Source organism: Castanea sativa, chromosome 9 (assembly GCF_040712315.1).
Source record: "Castanea sativa cultivar Marrone di Chiusa Pesio chromosome 9, ASM4071231v1".
Taxonomy (NCBI): domain Eukaryota; kingdom Viridiplantae; phylum Streptophyta; class Magnoliopsida; order Fagales; family Fagaceae; genus Castanea; species Castanea sativa.
The window spans coordinates 30,763,757-30,782,500 of record NC_134021.1 but is presented as its reverse complement, the minus strand read 5'-3'; the positions used below and the strand labels follow the sequence as shown (position 1 = coordinate 30,782,500).

The following is an 18,744-nucleotide window of genomic DNA, read 5'->3' as shown; positions in this document are numbered from 1 at the left end:
TGCGTTCAAATTGTTGTTGCATAGCTTGCAAAATGATGGACGACTCCTCCCCTCCTTCCCTATTTGATGTTTCGCCCCTAGAAGACATACTTTTGAAACAACAGAGAATTGTTAGAAATAATTCCTCACAACACTCCCTCACGTGTTTGCACTCAAATTATGTCACTCCCACTCGTGTTTCACTCTTAAATTGGCTTTTTCCCGATATTAGTCTCACACTCTCTTGCCTTTTTCCACTCGTAGCTTCCCCTTTTCAGTTCTGCAGTAAACTAATAAACTTGATCAAGAAATTCAACTTCTGGTGTAAAAACAAATACCACGGCAAGATAATATGACAGAAACACTAAATCAAAGGAAGATGACAAAAGACAACGATATTCTGGTCTGAGAGAATTGAAATTACAAACATTTTTTTTTTTTCTAATTCTTTTCTGATGTCTTTTTTTTTTTTTTTTTTTTTTTGGAGTTGGGTGCACGATTTTAACCTAGTGCACTTCAACAAAAACAAAAAAATAAGAACGATGAATGAAGAACATAAAAGAAACAAGATAGGATGATAATAGGAAACAAAAGATAAAGGGATAGAAAACTGATTTTAGAACCTGTGCTTTGATACCAAATGATGCGAACCTCAATCGACACGCTTTGAGACCCAACAAACAATATTGGAATATTTGCCTAAGAAAGCTAAAATTCAGATTTTTGATAGAAACCCTGACCCAACGTTTATAATCGAAACGCGAACCAAAGGTATAAGTATGACACCTTGACCCAATGATTATAATGAATCACGAACCGAAGGTATAAAGTTTGAACGCCACAAGGAAGAATCCCTGATAAGTTCACAGTTCTTGAAGAACCAAAAGAAGAGCAAAGCCTCACCTTTTCTGATTTTTATTCAATAATATTATCTCCAAAAAACGTTTACAGACTTAAGGCCTATTTAAGGGTTCCAAAAAACTTGATAGACAAGAAAAATATATTCTAAAATAACTCCTACTTGATATTTTACCATATTAGGAATCAAATTTGACCTAAAAAACATTAAATGCACCTAAAAACAAGGAAAATAGCTAAAAAAAATTCTAAATACTAAAAGCCTTAAATTCAGGTAGATTTGGTCTGAAATAACAGCTCCAGAATAGGAAAAAATCTCTATTAACTGATATAGAGCTAGAAAGTCAATCAGTCATTAATCCACGCTATAAATCACTCCCAATTAAGTCAGATCAGCCCACAATAGCTTGAATTAAATTTATTACGCATTCATCTTCCTTTGGGCCAAGCTTGGAATGTCCTGCGTTAGAATCAACCAAAATCTCTTGAATCAACCCATTAATTTGGTTTCGTAATAGGCCCAACTGGAACATGCAATGGATCCTTGAATACTTGTTGATTCTCATCAAATATGCGAGCAGGGAACCCAACACAGACTTGTATGGCTCCCATATAATCTGCAATGATCCAACAGATGTAAACAACCATATTAACAAGATAATTAGAAAAAATGTGTAACAAATTTGAACAATACATGCCAACAATTTTTAATTCTAAAATAAAAAATGTTTATTCATTCCAAAACTAATTGTAAGTACAACAACTACATCCCAAAGCAGTCCCCAACAAAGGCACGATACCTGATTTGGCCGTAGCAAAGCAAGCGACATACGATAGGCGCGTAGGACGTGCATTGGATATTTAGTTGTGCACTTAGCCCCTTTCTATCTAGCAAACAACACAGACATAACCTCTATATTAGTTACTTACATAATTCCCATGTGAAAAAGTTAATGCGGAAGTGTAAAACAGTAACTATCTAAGATCCTACATACTTGACAGCAAGTGGACCTGGAGGCAGTGTTTGGTGTGGATGCCTCATCACAGGACATATGTGTGGAAACCTCGTCCATGCCCACAACTGCACCAATAGCAGTTCACCACCAATCTGCTTGGCTGTCTTCTTTGATGCGTTACAAAGGTGTCTATATAGCCGACTTAGTGTTGCACTACCCCAACTATAATTCTTTCCATTGTTGATTGGATTGAAAAATTGCAGATACATAATTGAGAGCTGTTCGCCAGACTTATCCATAAACAGCATACCACCCAACATCCCCAGTATGTAAAACTGAGCATACTGCTGCACAAGCACCTCAGTGGAGTTAGCAGGGAGAGGGTTGCTAAACCGCTCCTCGACCTAACACGCTTTTACCCTTTGCCCTTCCATCACTATGGTGTTTTTACTAGCACCGACTTCTCTATTCGGTGGCCTGTGCCCTAGCAATTCGGTGTAGAGGTCGCCCTAATCTTGCATATGGGTAAATCCCACCACCGGCAAGCCATCTACAGGTACCCCCATTATAACCTCCATGTCTTGTAGCGTGATAGTCATCTCACTGTGGGGCAAGTGGAATGAGTGCGTCTCCAGCCGCCATCTCTCCACCAACGCCGTGATCAATGCATGGTTAAGGTCTATATTTGAGACCCGAAGTAGTCCCTCTAACCCTGCATCTGTGATATAAGCGACAATCCGTGGATCTAACCCACCTTCAGGCACACTTATAAATCGGCGATGATAAGTCAGTACACCTACCACTTCCTGCAAACGGAGCAGCATTGTTTTAATAATAGCATTCACTAAGCACGTAATAGATATGCTTCAAACATAAATTCCAATGCTAGGGACAAGTGCATAGTAAGAAAAATCTTTCTACTACATTACAATTTTGGACAAGTGCATACCTTGCCTGCCGAAGAAACATCCCAAAGCGAACTTGAATGATGCACAGGTTGCCTCGTCAACAAAGGTTGGACAGAGGGTTCTGCTCCATGTGGGTCCATATCTGGCATAAATTAAAGGTGATTAATGGCCCATTGTACTTTAAAGCAATCAAATACAACAATATGCATCCTAGAAGCCAACCTAAACATAGGATAAACATGGAAACCAAAAGGATTGAAAGGAGATACTGATGCATATCTAAAATTTTAAAATCTCAGCAAATTTCCCAAATTATAAATTTTTTTACCTAAATATACGAAATTGGCCATTCACTCACTTCCCCTAGCAGTGGATGATGAATTTTGCCAACGAAATTTCTCTCAACAAACAAATTAGAGCAACCATCACTAAAGAAAGTGCAAACCTATCATGTTATCAAAATCACAACAGCTAAATAAAATATTGAAATTGTTAATTAGAACAACAACATAATATAATGCATCAATGTGATGAAGCCCTAACAAGTTTTCATAGCCACAAATTACCCACAAATTAATCACAATCCCAATTACCGACATATACCCACAAATAACCCTAACCCCCAAATGCTCAAACAAATATTGAGATTAGGAGAATGTACCTTGTGATTCCAAAATGAAGATGTAGATCGAGAGTGAGAGTACAGAGCGTGAGCGAGAGGGAGAGTACAGAGCGAGAGCGAGAGCGAGACTGAGAGGGAGATTGAGAGCGAGAGGAAGAGTGAGAGTGAGAGTGAAAGCGAGAGCGAGAGCGGGATTGAGAGGGAGATTGAGAGCATGTGGGAGAGTGAGAGGGAGATGATAGCGAGATTGAGAGAGTGAGAGGGAGATTGAGAAAGTGAGAGTGATGAGAGAGTATAATTGAGTGAGAGAGAGGGAGATTCAGAGAGTTAAGCGTGAGTGTTAAATGAGTACCTAGGTTGAACCCAAGCCATACCTGAGTTCAATGAACTCGGGTATGAGTTTGGATCGTAGAGGTAATCAACCCGAGCCATACTCGAGTTTAAGGAGCTCGGGTACTGTGTATTTCAATAACATAGTACTCGAGTCCAACAAACTCGAGTACTAGACACACACAACTCGACTTTATGAAGCTCGAATATTAGCTGGCATTTTTTAATGCTCAAAAATCCAGCTCAGCCAGTGCCGTAGTGGCATGCACACTAGTAACTCGAGTATCGTTTAGAACTTGAGTTTGAAAAACTCGAGTACTAGAAAAGTGGTAGATTGCTAATTAGTTCCAAAACAGTGTAAATTGCTACAAATTTTGCAAATTGGTGGTATTTGGCTATTTTCACCGTTTTAAAGCTATGGATAACTGCTATATTTATAGTGACAAATGACTTCCATATTTGGTGAATCAAATTTATAATTTTCAAATGGTCAAATGTGAATAGTAAATAGCAACATATATAGAGAAATGTTAAGTCTACAATATTTTCACAACAACTCTTAAGTGTCAAGTTGTTATAATTGGTATTAGTGGGGTAAAAAAGTAATTTCAATAGCAGATTCAAATTAGAACCAATAATAACTAATCACTTATAATTTGTTGTGAAAATATTATGGATGTAACACTTCTTATATATATATATATATATATATACATGTACATATATATGTATGCACCAAAATAGTTTACTTTGGAATGCCCTTCTTCTTCTATAGATTTGTTTTGTTTTGTGTTAGTTGGTAAGGGTGATGAGACGAGAGATCCAGCACCAAGAGAGAGATTGGGTTCAAGTTATACCTGGTGTAACTCAAAGTAATGTTACACCTGGTGTAACTCTAAGCAATGTAATTAATATTTTGAAAATCCAATTGTTGAATTACATGTTTTATATGTTCTTAACATGCATGCCAATTTTCATATCAATCGGATGCTATTTATCATTTGATCCATAAAATCATATTTTATGCATTATTTTAAACTACAAAAATTTGAATTTTAACAATTGATTGATGACATAGATATTAATTTTTGATCACCTTGAAATTTTGCAAGCATAAAAAATATACAAAGATAATATAATCTGACGGTGGATTTGTCAATATTTGTATCCAATTAAAAAATATTGAATGATGTAATATTGCTTAGAGTTACACAAGGTGTAACTTCAACTCAACTCTCTCTCTCTCTATATATATATATATATATATATATATATATATATATGTTTTTTTTTAAAGATGTTTAGTTATTATTTTTTGAGTTGGGCTTTGGAACATCTCAAAATAAGATCAGTCCATTGGGCCCAATAAAAAACACGGGTTTGACTGAAATCAGTTTGATGGTGATTGGGAACACAACACAATTAATTAACAAATAATAAATAATAAATAATAAATGAGAAATGAGAATATGGATCTTGCTTTCTTCTTCTCCTTCTTCTTGTTATAGGCTTTTATGTATCTACTATTATATATATTCACATCGACTTACACTTACACACACCCCCAAAACCAAAAAGAATTGAAAGGAAACAAAAAGAATCACATTTGATTTCAGTTTTCAGGTACTCTCCTCTCCTCTCATATTATTATTATTATGTTCTTGATCTTGTCTTTTTTTTTTTTTAATTATTATTATTATATGATATCATAGCTATTTGTATATTTGTTAACTATGAGCTTTGTTTGTTTCATGGTCTGGGATTGATAGATGAGGGAGCTCAGAAGAAGAAAAAGAAGAAGAGGAAGAGGAAGAAGATGATAATAAAATCAAAGAAGACGAAATGGGTTACCCTTTCCCTCCTCACTTTATCTGTCGTTTCTCTGTTGGCCCACCTTTCTGTCACAAAGTTTTCCACTGTCAATTTGGTCCAGTACAGTGCCATGGACGCCTTGCGGCACGATTTTGCTAATGTCTTAGGAACACCAACACAGGTTTGTGTGTGTTTGTGTTTTCTTTTTCATTCATTCATTGCTTCCTTCCTACTCTGTCTCTCTTACTCATACACTTTTCTTTCATATATGCAATTTTACAGATTATTAAAAATAAAAAGAAGATATGGGGGCTTGTCCAGTCCTTACAGCCTTTGCAACCTTATGCAAACCCCAGAAGCACCAGCTATCCTGGTAATTTATTCTGCTCAAACACCCCCCATTTCATCATATATTTGCTTTATTCTATAAAGACAAAATTGAGTTCATTTTTTTTTTTTTTTTTTTTGTTATCGACTATCGTAAATAACTATCTTTTGTTTCATGACGATGGATAATCTACCAATATCTAATTTAATTATACCATTGAAAATTTAGTGAATATAATAAAGTTGGATACTTCAAAGGCCATGATTTATTTATTTACTTGTATCTAGAATCTAACTTCAACTTTACATCTCTAAATCGATTAATTATGTTTTCTTTTCTTTGCAGTTCCAAATGAGCAGAGTAATGGTTTCATTTATGCAAAAATTTTTGGTGGGTTTGCCCAGATTAGATCCTCGGTATGATTCATTAATGTACAAAATCTCTTCTAAAAATTTCCTATGAGGAGTTCGTAACATTTCTGTTATTTTCTAGATATGCGATCTGGTCACCATATCTAGGCTTTTAAATGCTACACTAGTCATTCCAGAGATTCAAGAAAGTACCCGCTCCAAAGGCATTAGGTATCCTGCGTGCTTACTTGATCAGTTGTTTCAAAATTAATTTTCTATGCAATTCATTGTGTAGGTGCTTGATCTTACACTTTATTTTCATTCAGTTATAAATTCAAGAGTTTTTCATATCTCTATGATGAGGAAGAGTTTATAGCATCACTCAAAAATGATTTAATCATTGTGAAGAGTCTGCCTGACAATCTAAAGGCAGGGAGGAAAAGGAATGAATTTCCTAATTTTAGGCCCAAAAGTTCAGCTTCTCCAAACTATTATATTGAAGAAATTCTACCGAAGTTAAAGAAAGCCCACGTTATTGGATTGGTGCTTACGGATGGTGGATGCCTGCAGGTATTTTAGATGTTGCACAATAATCTATATTATCTTGAGTCAGTTTGCAATACATGTCTTCTTATTTGGGAAAGCACAGGGATTCTACTAACATATATAAGATCTCTAGAAAACTTTTATCTAGTTGAGGTAAAGTTGGTTAGTTCCTTATGTGAATTTTTATGGAAATTCATTGGTACTTATGTTTTTGCTTCTTCTCACTGTTTCACATTTTGATTAGTCATTTCTTCTTCATTGTGCTTGTCAAGTATGTGAGACACTAGGGCCAATTGTTATCAGGACATCATCATAAGAAAAAACTAGTTAAGATAATATAAGGCGTCTGCCTGTTCTGTCACTGAACTCATTTTGAAACAGGTCCATGGTCCACCCTTTCTATTCTTGAGGGTCATTTTTCTTCTTCTCTTTTAATTTTTTTATGTTAATATGTGGTCTGATTGAGTAAATTTGAAATCTAGCATATTCAGATGCTGTGTTAATTCTGGGATTTCAATTATGTTGAGATTGCTTTATGTAATGTGGCAAATGATTTGTCAAGTGATTTCATGTTTTTATCTTATGGGTAGATACCAGAGACTCTAAAATGAAGGATTTGAATATCTAGCTGGCCTCACCTGTGATTTTGGTCATATCTTGAGCTTTCCCTGAGGTTTAAACATCATCTATTGACCTGAAAATTGATTTTATCTTTACCTTCCTTTCTCCCAAACTTTCTTCAGTGATCTTGATCTGCCAAGATATGTGACAAGCTACATGTTGATATGCATGAATGGCTTATGAAAAATATTGATAATAATGAATGGGTGGAGGATAGGTTGTGGGTTTGGAATCCACTGGCTGCATGAGTTACTTACCAATGAAAAATGCTGATATTCTTGATGTTAGTGTAACTCTTCATTGATATCTAAATAGGGTAAACTTTTTTCTTTCACCATTTCTAGTTTAGTATGATAAAGACTGCAGGGACTTGCTGGGGAAAAGTAATGATCAATAAACTAGAGGGAATTTTAGAGTGCAGCCTGTGTGTTCTTTTGCCAACTTGATTCAATAATCAGATTTGCCTGGAGTTTTCTCCCAGAAATATGGCCATCCCTATCCCCTCACTTCAATCCCACGTTTGATTCTCATTTGATCACGGCAGGAGAGCAAGTCAAAATAGAAAAACTTACATTGGGTCTTGGGATAACCAGGCTTGAATGGAACAAGTTTAAAAGAAGCATTAGAACATGTCAATTACTTGAAATTATAGTTTTGCTTCGAGTTACCTGCTATAACTCTACTTGTCTAAAAAAACTTTATCTTGGATGATTTTTTTAACAAACCCACCATTGGATTATATTGTCTCTTTGTACTCTTAACGATTACAAAATATCAAGATGGTAGATTAAGAACTATCTCATCTATAAAATGTTTATATTTTAGTTTTATTTAAAAAAATATGCAATTTTCTTTTTGATGTATGGGTTGCATGGTAACTGACATCTGAGTAATATGAAATTAGGTATGTGTGTTTTGTACAAAGAGAATGTGTGATCCAACAATAAGATTGTCAAAATATTGTAGCTAGAGAGTTGTGTAGCTTGGTGTTTTCTTTATTTGGGCCATGATTCGTCATTGCCTCATGTGGAGTATTTGGAGAGAAAGTAATGCTCATACTTTTGAAGGAGATGACAGATCAATTCATGACTTGAGGCGGCTCTTTCTCCAGACTCTTTTTGAGTGGAGAAGTGCTTTGGGTCTTTTTATTATTGATTGTTTAGCTGCTTTGATTGGTTGTTGTAATTTTCAAGCACTCTACTTTTTTTGTTCTGTCCTTACCACACTGCCTGTGTGCTTTGGTTTTTTGTGTTACTTTCCTTTTTAATTAGTAAAGTATTACTTATTTATAAAAAATAATATTGTCAAAATATTAATATAATTGATAGCCATTTAGGAATTAGTTACACCAATTGTGTCTTGAACTATATATATAAGAGATGTAGAGAGGAGGCACCTAATGGCACTAATTGAATTTTCTACATCTAATATGATGTTTTATGCTCCTCATGGTTGTTGATATTATGGAGAAAAAATGATAGAAAGTGAAGTTATGTGATCGTTTAAGATAGTATTGATTTTCATAAACTTCAATGTTTTCCTCTCTCTATCTCTCAACACAGGTGATGCTTTTTTGGGCAATTTCCAGTATTTGATTAACCTTTTATTGTTTATAATCTCTCTCTTGGATATTGCTTTAGCTGAACTAAAAAGATATAATGTTAAACTTGTAAAAATAAGTGCATGAAAAGTCTCTCCTTCAGTTGGTTGTGAGGATGTTGAATTCATTGCTTTGTCATAATCATGTTTGATTATTTATCATTTTTACCTCTATTGAGTTTCACGGGTCCCTGGCCTTATGGTAAGTTCTTTGTTGTTTGGCACTAGTGGTCCTCCAGTCCATCTATACTAGTTCTCTGAGTTATCATTTCTAGCATTTGTGATGGTTTCAATTTGTAATATGTCACGGCGATTGACCAATTTGGGTTAGGAAGTCAAGAATGCATGCCTCTTTTTTGGAGGGTGGGGTGGGGTTGTCTGAGAGCATGCTTTTAATGTTTTTCATTGCTATGTTGTTGGTTGTTTAACTATCTTCACTATTGAGCTACAAGAATCTACTTCAAGCAATCTTCATCTTCTTTTCAGTCCATACTTCCACCTAGCATGGCTGAGTTTCAAAGGCTTAGGTGCAGGGTTGCCTTCCATGCACTTCAATTCCGGTCAGATATTCAGATTCTTGGACGTCAGATGGTGGAGAGGTAACTTGCCACCTTCAAAACTGCTTTGACTTTTATGCCTTGGAGTTAATATTGACCTATAGAAGACTGCAATTTTTTATACATTAAAACTTGTTCTGGCCTTTGCTTTTATGGGGAAATAACATGATGATGTTATGTGTGCAAAAAATGCATTAGCTTGCTAGCAGAGGGTTTTCAATCTAAGGTTGCTCAGAAATTATTATTGTAATTGTGCATATTCTCCCATAACTACACAGGTCTCAGAAATTATTTGCCTGCAGTTCAGGAATATGATTGTGTACTTCTCCACAGGTTGCGAGGATGGGGCCAACCTTTCCTAGCTTTTCATCCTGGCTTACTAAGAGACACCTTAGCGTATCATGGTTGTGCCGAACTATTTCAGGTTAGCTGTTTTAGCCTTTTTCTCCTGTATTGGATGTTTCTTTTCTTATGTATCGTTGCTGAGAGTCAAAAGTCCATTTTCTACTCCCAAGTCTATGCATTGTTTAAAATTTTCCTTGTTCATAAATTTGATAAGAAATTCATTATTTGGACTTTTTTTTATGGGAAAAATATTTTTATGTATTTCATATGCATCTCTACCTCGTTTGTGATTCAGAAAAACTAAACATATTCCCATATTTATCTTGTTAACTTTGTACTCTTGTAGGATGTTCACACTGAATTGATTCAATATCGGAGGGCACAGATGATCAAGCGAGGAATTGTTAATGAGGAACTACGCGTGGACTCTCACTTGCGTAGAGAAAATGGTTCATGCCCCCTCATGCCTGAAGAGGTATGCTTTGTATTAAAAATACTCTACCAAATTATGTTACTTTAAGCACTGTACTACATTTAGTCCTGGCTGATGTTTAGTTGTCTGGATTGTGCTGATTATTCCAAGAACTCATTTTAGGTCCTTATTGAAGTTTCATAGCCTCTCAAAAAAAAGAATTGACTTTGGACTAAATCCAAAGTACAAGCTCACACATTATTTCATTGGTTTAAATTAGTGTTTGCACTTGACTTGTGTCCTAACAACCAATGCCTTAAGCATCCTAGGCAAAGAAAGTTTCGTAGATGATAATCTTCTTCTTTTTTTTTTTTGATTCCACGCAGATGATAATTTTGAAATATTAGGCATATTGTAAATGTAACATGCAATGGATTAGCTATTTGACATTCATTTATGGTAACCAATTAAGGGTTCTTGGATGTTTATGAAAATAAAATCATCCAGTTGTAAAAGGGTGGGTTTTTTATTTGGATGGTTACTTGGGGAAACATTTTAACAGGGGAAATTTAAAGAGGAGAGGAATAATATTGGTGGATTGGAGTTGCATGCGTAAATGTAGTGGTGAAATTGTGGATCATTTATTATTGCATTGTGTTGTTTCCCAAGAGTTGTGATCTTTTATTCCTGTTTTCAATGTTTGGGGTTCAGTGGGTGATACCTAGACCAATCAAAAAGAGTACTCTGGCATAGAGCTTGTAACTGAACAAGCGATTTCTCTTTAGCCTCAAAAGAGCGCTGATTTTTTTCCATCCACACAACCCACATCGAATAGCCAGGAACCATATTTCATACGTATGAAGTAAATTTCCCTAGCCAATACTCCAACAAAACACCATACTCTCCACAGAACCTAGTATGACTCATTGGATCCCAAATACTTGTAACATTTGCACCCACAAAGAGTGAGCTACAGGGTAGTGTAGGAGAAGATAATCCACGGTTCCCTCATTACAAGAGCAAATTTCGCCAAAGAGACACCCTAAAGCATCAAATTATTCAAGGTAAGTATCTGACCATGAGCTGCTGTCCACATCAAGAAAGCCACCCTTTTAGGAACCTTAACTTTCCAAATACCCTTCCAAGGGAAACTAGGGATAGAAGCACCCCAAATCTTATTGTAATAGGACTGAATATCAAACTTACCATTCCCATTAGGACACCAATGGGAACTATCACACCCAACACCCCTAGGAATCTGAGATTGAATGAAATCAAGGAAAGAGAAGGCAGCTTCTAATTCCCTCTCGTGAAAGTCCATATAAAATCTCAAATTCCAAAATCTATCATTTCCACCCTCCTGATGACACAATACATCAGAAATGCAAGCTTTCTTGTCATTTGAATACGCATATAACTGAGGATAGAACATTTTAAGTGAGATATCCCCAATCCACCTATCATGCCAAAAAGAATATGAGAGTCTTCACCCACCACTAGGGCCAAATGTTTGGAGAATCTCTCCTAACCGTCATTAATACCACGCCAAAGACCGCACCTGTGGGCTCTTCTACATACTTTAGTATTCCACCCTCCTTGAGCCTCTCCATATTTAGTGGCAACAACCATCCGCCAGAGATGGGTTCCTTCTTGGCCAAACCTCCATAACCATTTTCCTAATAGGGCTTGATTGAAATGCACTAACTTCGTAATCCCCAAAACACCCATCTCTAAAGGTGAACACACCTTCTCCCAAGCCACCAAAGAATGTTTAAAACACTCCTCTGAAGACCCCCATAAAAAATTTCTTTGAATACGTTCCAACCTATCAGCCACAACTATAGGGATGGTAAATAAGGATAGGTAGTATGTAGAAAGACTAGAAATGGTACTTTTCAAAAGAGTAAGTCTACCACCCTTAGACAAATACAGACACTTCCAACCTGATAGTTTCTTCTCCATCTTCTCCAAAATAGGATTCTAGATGGATGCTGTCTTATGAGGAGTACCCAACGGCATTCCCAAATATTTCATAGGTAGGCTACCCACCCTACAACGAAGAATGTTAGCCAAAGCACCTATATTACCAACCTCCCCAACTGGGACACAATCTCACTCTTCCCCCACATTGACTTTCAAGCCAGTAATAGCTTGAAAGCAAGACAAAGCCATCCTAATGGACAACATATGTTCTCTAGAAGCATCACAAAACAAAATGGTATCATCTGCAAACAACAAATGTGATATGCATACCCCAATAGAGTTAACTGGTCCCACATGAAAACCATGAAGCAGAACACTATCCTCAGTTTTCTTCAAAATCCGACTTAATACTTCCATAATCAAAAGGAAAAGAAGAGGGGAAAAAGACAAATGGGTTGGATTTTGCTTGTATTGGGGAGGATGAAAGGTTGTCCCGTGAGAGGGAGGGAGTTCTTGAAAGAAGAAGTTAGACAGGTTTTGACAGAGATGGAGGGGGATAAAGCCCATGGTCTGGATGGTTTTATCATGGCTTTTTTTCACAAATGTTGGAGGGTTGATGTTATGGTTGTATTTAAGTACTTTCACAGGTACTCTGTGTTTGAACGGTCTTTAAATGCTTCTTTTCTCTCTTTAATTCCCAAGAAAAATAATGATATAAATATCAAGGATTTTTGGCCTATGAGCTTGGTGGGCAATGTTTACAAGTTGTTGTCTAAGGTGTTGGCAAATAGGTTAAGGGTGGTGTTAGACAATCTGATCTCGGAGTCTCAAAATTCCTTTGTTGGTGGGAGTCAAATTTTGGATTCAGTGCTTATTGCAAATGAGTGCCTTGACAGCAAATTGAAGTGTCATTCACTAGGTGTAGTTTGTAAGTTGGACATAGAAAAAGCCTATGATCATGTAAATTGGGATGCCTTATTCTATTTGTTGAATAGGATGGGTTTTGGGTTGAAGTGGAGGGGGTGGATTAAGGCTTGCATATCTACCGTTTGCTTTTTAGTTCTTGTGAATGGATCCCCGGCAGGTTTTTTTGAAAGTTCTTGTGGTTTGAGGCAATTTCCCTCTATATCCGACGTAAAACATTTTACATCGAAACGTGGAGACTTCAACCATTGAGCTTAAATCTCCATTTTGAGATCTTTATCTGAATGGTCTCGTACTCTTAGATGTAGTAATGCGCATTTGGTGTTGTATTTCTTAGATTCTCTTTGTTTTAGAGAGTGAACTCCTTTCATTTAAATCCTATAGGAGAGTTTAGTGTATACATCCTGGGTGTACTAAGCCTCTCCTCTGTTTTCAATAAATATTATTTCTTATTTAAAACAATAAAATCATCCAATTGTGCTTCATGTTGCATTTTGACAGAAGAAAATAAAATAGTGGAGTCAATCCCGTAATCACTAATATTAAAATGGTTAAGTTGGTATGATTTACTCGTTAAAGTACTCGGTGTCCTCACTTATGTTGACATCAATCAACAAGCTCATTTAAATGTTATATAAAAAGAATTTCAACACTTATGTCAATATCTCCCCTTTGGTAATAACAATCCTGAGAATGGTTTGTTACATTACGCTCTTGCTTGCATGCATTTAGTGGCTATTAGAAACTTGTGGACAAGGAATTTACCTGAAAGAACCTAAAGAAGAAAGATCAGACACTTAGTACTTTACATAAAAGACCTAAATGAGAAGGACCAGACAATATTACCCTTACACCTTAACACTACTCTAAAAGATCTAGGCAATAAAAAAAATCTGATGCCAAAATGTGGGAAGATGGTGGTTATAGGTGGTGTTATGGATGCCAGTATTCAAGCTTTCTCCATATTCTAGAAAAAAAGGAAAAATCTCTTTATAATGTTACGAAGTGAATGTTCCTGCAGTTGTCAATTTAGGTGTGATTCGTTTTGTTCTTTCAGTTTAGAGAGTGGAACTACATTAATCAAATGATTTTTTTTTTCTCAATTGAAGTCATAGAGAAAGAAGTCCTTTATTTACCCCCATTCTCCCTTCTGATAATTATAAAGCTTCCTTTTTCGCCGGCTTCAATATCCAGTTGTATTCAAATCTTTTAATACAATCTGTTGTTCAAATATGTAGATTGCAGGCACAAATTTTCTTTTGAATTTGTTGGTTAACCAATTGTCTGACAAGCTTTAGCTGTCAAGAAGGGCCCTGGCAATGTATATTAAGCACAAACTAACACCCTTAAGTGCAGACCCAAAACTGCACCCAAAAATGAAATGGAAATTGAGACAAATGGAGGACTCCACTTTAATAAAATCTTTTAGAAGGAACAAACAGGTGTAGGTATTTGTCATAAATTCTTTCTAGATAAACAAAGTTATGGTCTACCATTGGTTTTGATGGCTAGAAAGAGAGAGAGAGAGAGAGAGAGAGGGAGGGAGAGTGGTTGGTTTATCTATTTTATACTGAACATGTAAAAGTACAAGACTCAGAAAAGCCAACGATTGCAACAATTTTTGTAGGCTGGTGGGTTGAATAATCTATTAAAAAGTCGTACCCAGTGCACAAAGCTTCCACTTTCGCGGAGTGGCTGATTCCTAGACTTGAACTTGCAACTTATCACTTTGTTGGAAGGTGGTGAGAATAAATCTATATTATACATAAATTGTGGCTTTCATGGTTTTCAATTCTTCAAAAGTAACAGAGTAATAGAGTATCATTGCTCCCCATGTTATTTCAAACATACACATTCTCTTTGCTTATCATAATTTAAGTAGGGTTTGTTAAAGCGCTTTAATATGTTGACAAAACCTTTGCAGGTTGGAGTTCTCCTTCGTGCAATGGGCTACCCTCCTAAAACAATAATATACCTGGCAGGTTCTGAAACTTTTGGTGGTCAGCGTGTTCTGATCCCTCTGCATGGCATGTTTGCCAACTTAGTGGATCGTACGTCCCTTTGCAGCAAGAAAGAGTTATCTGACTTGATTGGACCTGAAACACCTCTTCCTCTAAATCTTTTCCAAATGCCTCCAGCCAAAAGTGAGAAACAACTTAAAGAAGAATGGAAAAAGGCCGGTCCCAGGCCTCGGCCCCTTCCTCCACCTCCTGATAGACCTATCTATCGACATGAAAAAGAAGGCTGGTATGGTTGGATAACAGAGACTGACACAGAGCCAGACCCTTCACCCATGGATCTGAGACTGCAGGCACACAGGTTACTATGGGATGCTCTTGATTATATGGTCTCTGTGGAAGCAGATGCATTCTTTCCTGGTTTTAACAATGATGGCAGTGGATTGCCAGATTTCTCAAGCTTAGTCATGGGACAGCGATTGTACGAGACTGCTTCTTCTAGAACATACAGACCAGACAGGTAAGATGCACATGAACTAATATCGTGATTTGGTTAATGGGTGCACATGTGACCTAAAACAACATTGAGATTTTTTAAAAGCCCATTTATATTTTTTACAAGAAGTGGAGGGGGGATTTGAACCCAGGTTCCTATGGGAGATGGATTGTGCCATTAAGCCATAAGGCAAGTTGGCAAAAGGCCTGAGTTAGCATAAAATTGACTTGTTCAAATATTGAACGTCCATTGGTGTCATTTCCTGGTTTTTAATGTTCTGGGGTCACCCACCTTTTAACAGGAAAATTGCAATACACTCTAAATGCCATGGACTCCTGTAGGTTTTTGTGTTGTAACTTCAGTATTCAATTGAGATTTGACTAATGTTTATCTGTTTGCCAATATGGTATCTGCTTTGAAAATAATATTTCCATAATTGATGATAAGGTTATATGCAAATCTGTGCTCCTATTTATAGTGTTTTGCATTGCATATAATATAATATATGTGTGCACATAAACATGGACTCGTAAATTTTGTTATCAAATTTCATGGGTTGTCTGCAACTCTACATCACTATTTTTTTCAATTATATTTCTTTCATAGGGTGTTTGGGTCTTTTACCTGTAGGACTTCTCTGTTAATAAATCTTCCTCTTCAGATTGGCATGGGAAATTATATATAGTATTTTCTTTTAGAAAGAAAGTTCATTTTGTCTGGGCAAAAAGTCTTAGCTATTAGCTATCTGTGAGAAAAGGCTTAGCAGTTTTAATCTTAACTCTCTACATATGAGAAATTTGTGTTTCTTTTGCCAATATGTAGTTACTATTCTTTGTGTAAACCAATTGGCTTTCAAGCTATCTAAACTTTATGAAGCTGTTTTTTGCTTTTGGTTTTTGTATCTTTTCAATTATTTAGATTTCTATACAAGAAAAGTGGTTAGATTCGTCTGTGTTTTTATCGATAATTATTATTGACACTATCTGGTTTGTGAAACAGGAAAGTTCTTGCAGAACTTTTCAACATTACACGTGACAATATGTACCATCCCAAGCATAATTGGACACGCCTAGTGCAGGAACATCTTAACAAAAGCTTGGGTGAGGAAGGTCTCATAAGGCAGTCCTCCTTGTCTAAACCAACATTATTCCTCTCACACCCACTCCCGGAATGCTCTTGTAGAATATCTTCTGCTGAGGTTCCAACTCATGTAAAAGGCAGTGATGGTCGAATTCTGTATGGAGGGGAAGATGAGTGCCCCAAATGGATGCGTGAAAAAACTGTTTCCCTTGAGTCAGCTGAGGAAGGAGGTAAATTGGATGAAAGTGAATCCATGGAATATGAAGATGATCTAGATAAACAACCAGAATCTTATGAAAGTGGTGGCAAAATTAATGTAACTCTGGCCTGGGATCAAGATGAGGAAATGGATCCAAATGACTAAAAAATTGGACATTCAGATGATTTAATCTTCCTTTTTACCATTTCTGATGCCATTCAGTTTCCGGCGATTTCTTTTGGATATAAGTTTTGGAGGTAGAGGTTAACATGCAAAAGTGATTTTTTTTTTTCATCTCACTATTCCAGATATAAACTTTTGAGGGAAATTAGCATTCAAATTATTCTTTTATGTAGATTCAATGGATCTCCTGCAACATGAAAACAAAAATATATGCATACCTTTATACATTAAAAATATTTCAAAGTTGATGATTGGGGGAAGGATTGGTGAAGTTAGGGCAAGCTGATAACAATTTGTAGCACAAAAAAATGTGTTACTTCTGAAGATCTTCACAGGGGAAGTTTGGGGGGTTGGCTACTTCTGTAATAATTTTTGAAGCACAGAACAGAAAGGAAAACAGCATACAGATTTTCTTATTCCAGTTGTTACACAGACACAGACACACACACACACACACACTCTCTCTCTCTCTCTCTCTCTCTCTCAGTTGTGCTGATATGGGATTATGTCCAGTCAGTTTTATCTGAAAGTAACGTTGTGTATTTATTGTATTGAAATTTCATTACTGTTTTTTTATGGCATGACAATTTACAACAGTATAAAGCTCCCATTGCTCGGCAAGTAGTCCAGGTTCAATGTATAACTTGTATTTGTAGCATAACTTTTTCAAGTACGAAATTTACATCCCTAGAAAGTAGATACTGTAAAAACAGAAACAGAATAAAATCCAATCAACAGTAATATAACAGTTTTGGCCAAGCTGTGTTCTGAATTATTTGAGGGAGGACTGTTGCACTTGATGCAATTGGTATGAATGTTTGAGATTTAAAGTTACAAAAAGCAACTTTAAATCTTAACCATTAAATATAACAAAATGAGTAAAAGTCAAAAAGAAAAAAATTGTGAGGGGGTTAGGGTGAATTACACTGTACAATTGCATTTAATTGCATTTAGCTGGAAGAAGAATAAAAGGAACAAAGAAGAGTTTCGGATTAATAGGAAGATAATTCTTGACTTTGACCCTACTATAATTTAGCGATTGAAGAAACAAGAAAATAAAGGGAAAAAAAGAAGAAACAGGAAAACAAAGGGAAAAAAAGAAGGGAGAGAGGGGGGGGGGGGGGGGGGGGAGAGAGTTATGTCTTGCAGTAATGCTAGGGACATATAAATGACATAATTTTTGTTACAATTTACTATATGGCAAGTTGTGAGTAGTAAATGTGTCTCCATATGGACCTAGCATAAATTAGCGGCTGTCCAATATAACCATAAATTTTTATTTGATGATTTTTGTAATTCTATTAGAATTCATCAAATCCAAGAAAATTAGACACTAAATTAGGTTTTTTTTTTCTTTTTTCCAGAAGGGTAGCTGCAATGTAATAGTGTTTCTTTTGTCCAAGGATTTTTAAAATTGGACACTAAAATGGATAAGGAATGAGCCCAACCATCTATTACTTTTATTTGATCTTTAAAAGATATGTTTGTAAGTGCAAGGTAGATTTTCATTAAAAAAAAAAAAACAATAAGATCAAGGTAGATTTCATTTCGAAAAAACCATTTTGTCCCATTTGAAGTTAAATGTAAGTTATAAAATTGGGTGTCTATAATTTAGTTTATTTCTATTATTTTTAGTTTATACTTTTAAGTGATCAAAAGGTTCTTTTGTTGAAAAATTAAAGCCCTATAATTCACAAAAAAGAATGCAAAAAGACAACCATACCTATTACTTTTGCAAATCTAAGTGATAATCCAATA

The 18,744-nt window shown here is 35.9% G+C and overlaps 1 protein-coding gene across 2 annotated transcripts; it reads left to right on the top strand.

The window, feature by feature from the left end:
• The first annotated feature begins 5,111 nt into the window (after window positions 1-5,111).
• Window positions 5,112-17,582, top strand: LOC142610706 (protein EMBRYO SAC DEVELOPMENT ARREST 30). 2 transcript variants are annotated; one of them, XR_012839860.1, is made up of 12 exons: window positions 5,112-5,276; window positions 5,423-5,646; window positions 5,748-5,838; window positions 6,139-6,209; window positions 6,286-6,374; window positions 6,470-6,713; window positions 9,396-9,508; window positions 9,800-9,890; window positions 10,158-10,286; window positions 14,995-15,548; window positions 16,524-17,060; window positions 17,160-17,229. XR_012839860.1 is itself a non-coding variant. In XM_075782618.1 (11 exons), the coding sequence occupies exons 2-11, from the start codon at window positions 5,470-5,472 to the stop codon at window positions 16,966-16,968; spliced, it is 2,004 nt and encodes a 667-aa protein (XP_075638733.1). In that variant the 5' UTR covers window positions 5,112-5,276; window positions 5,423-5,469; the 3' UTR covers window positions 16,969-17,582. The 2 variants fall into 2 exon arrangements, 1 of the variants encoding a protein (XP_075638733.1); XM_075782618.1 differs by having other exon boundaries at window positions 16,524-17,582.
• Window positions 17,583-18,744: the final 1,162 nt, after the last annotated feature.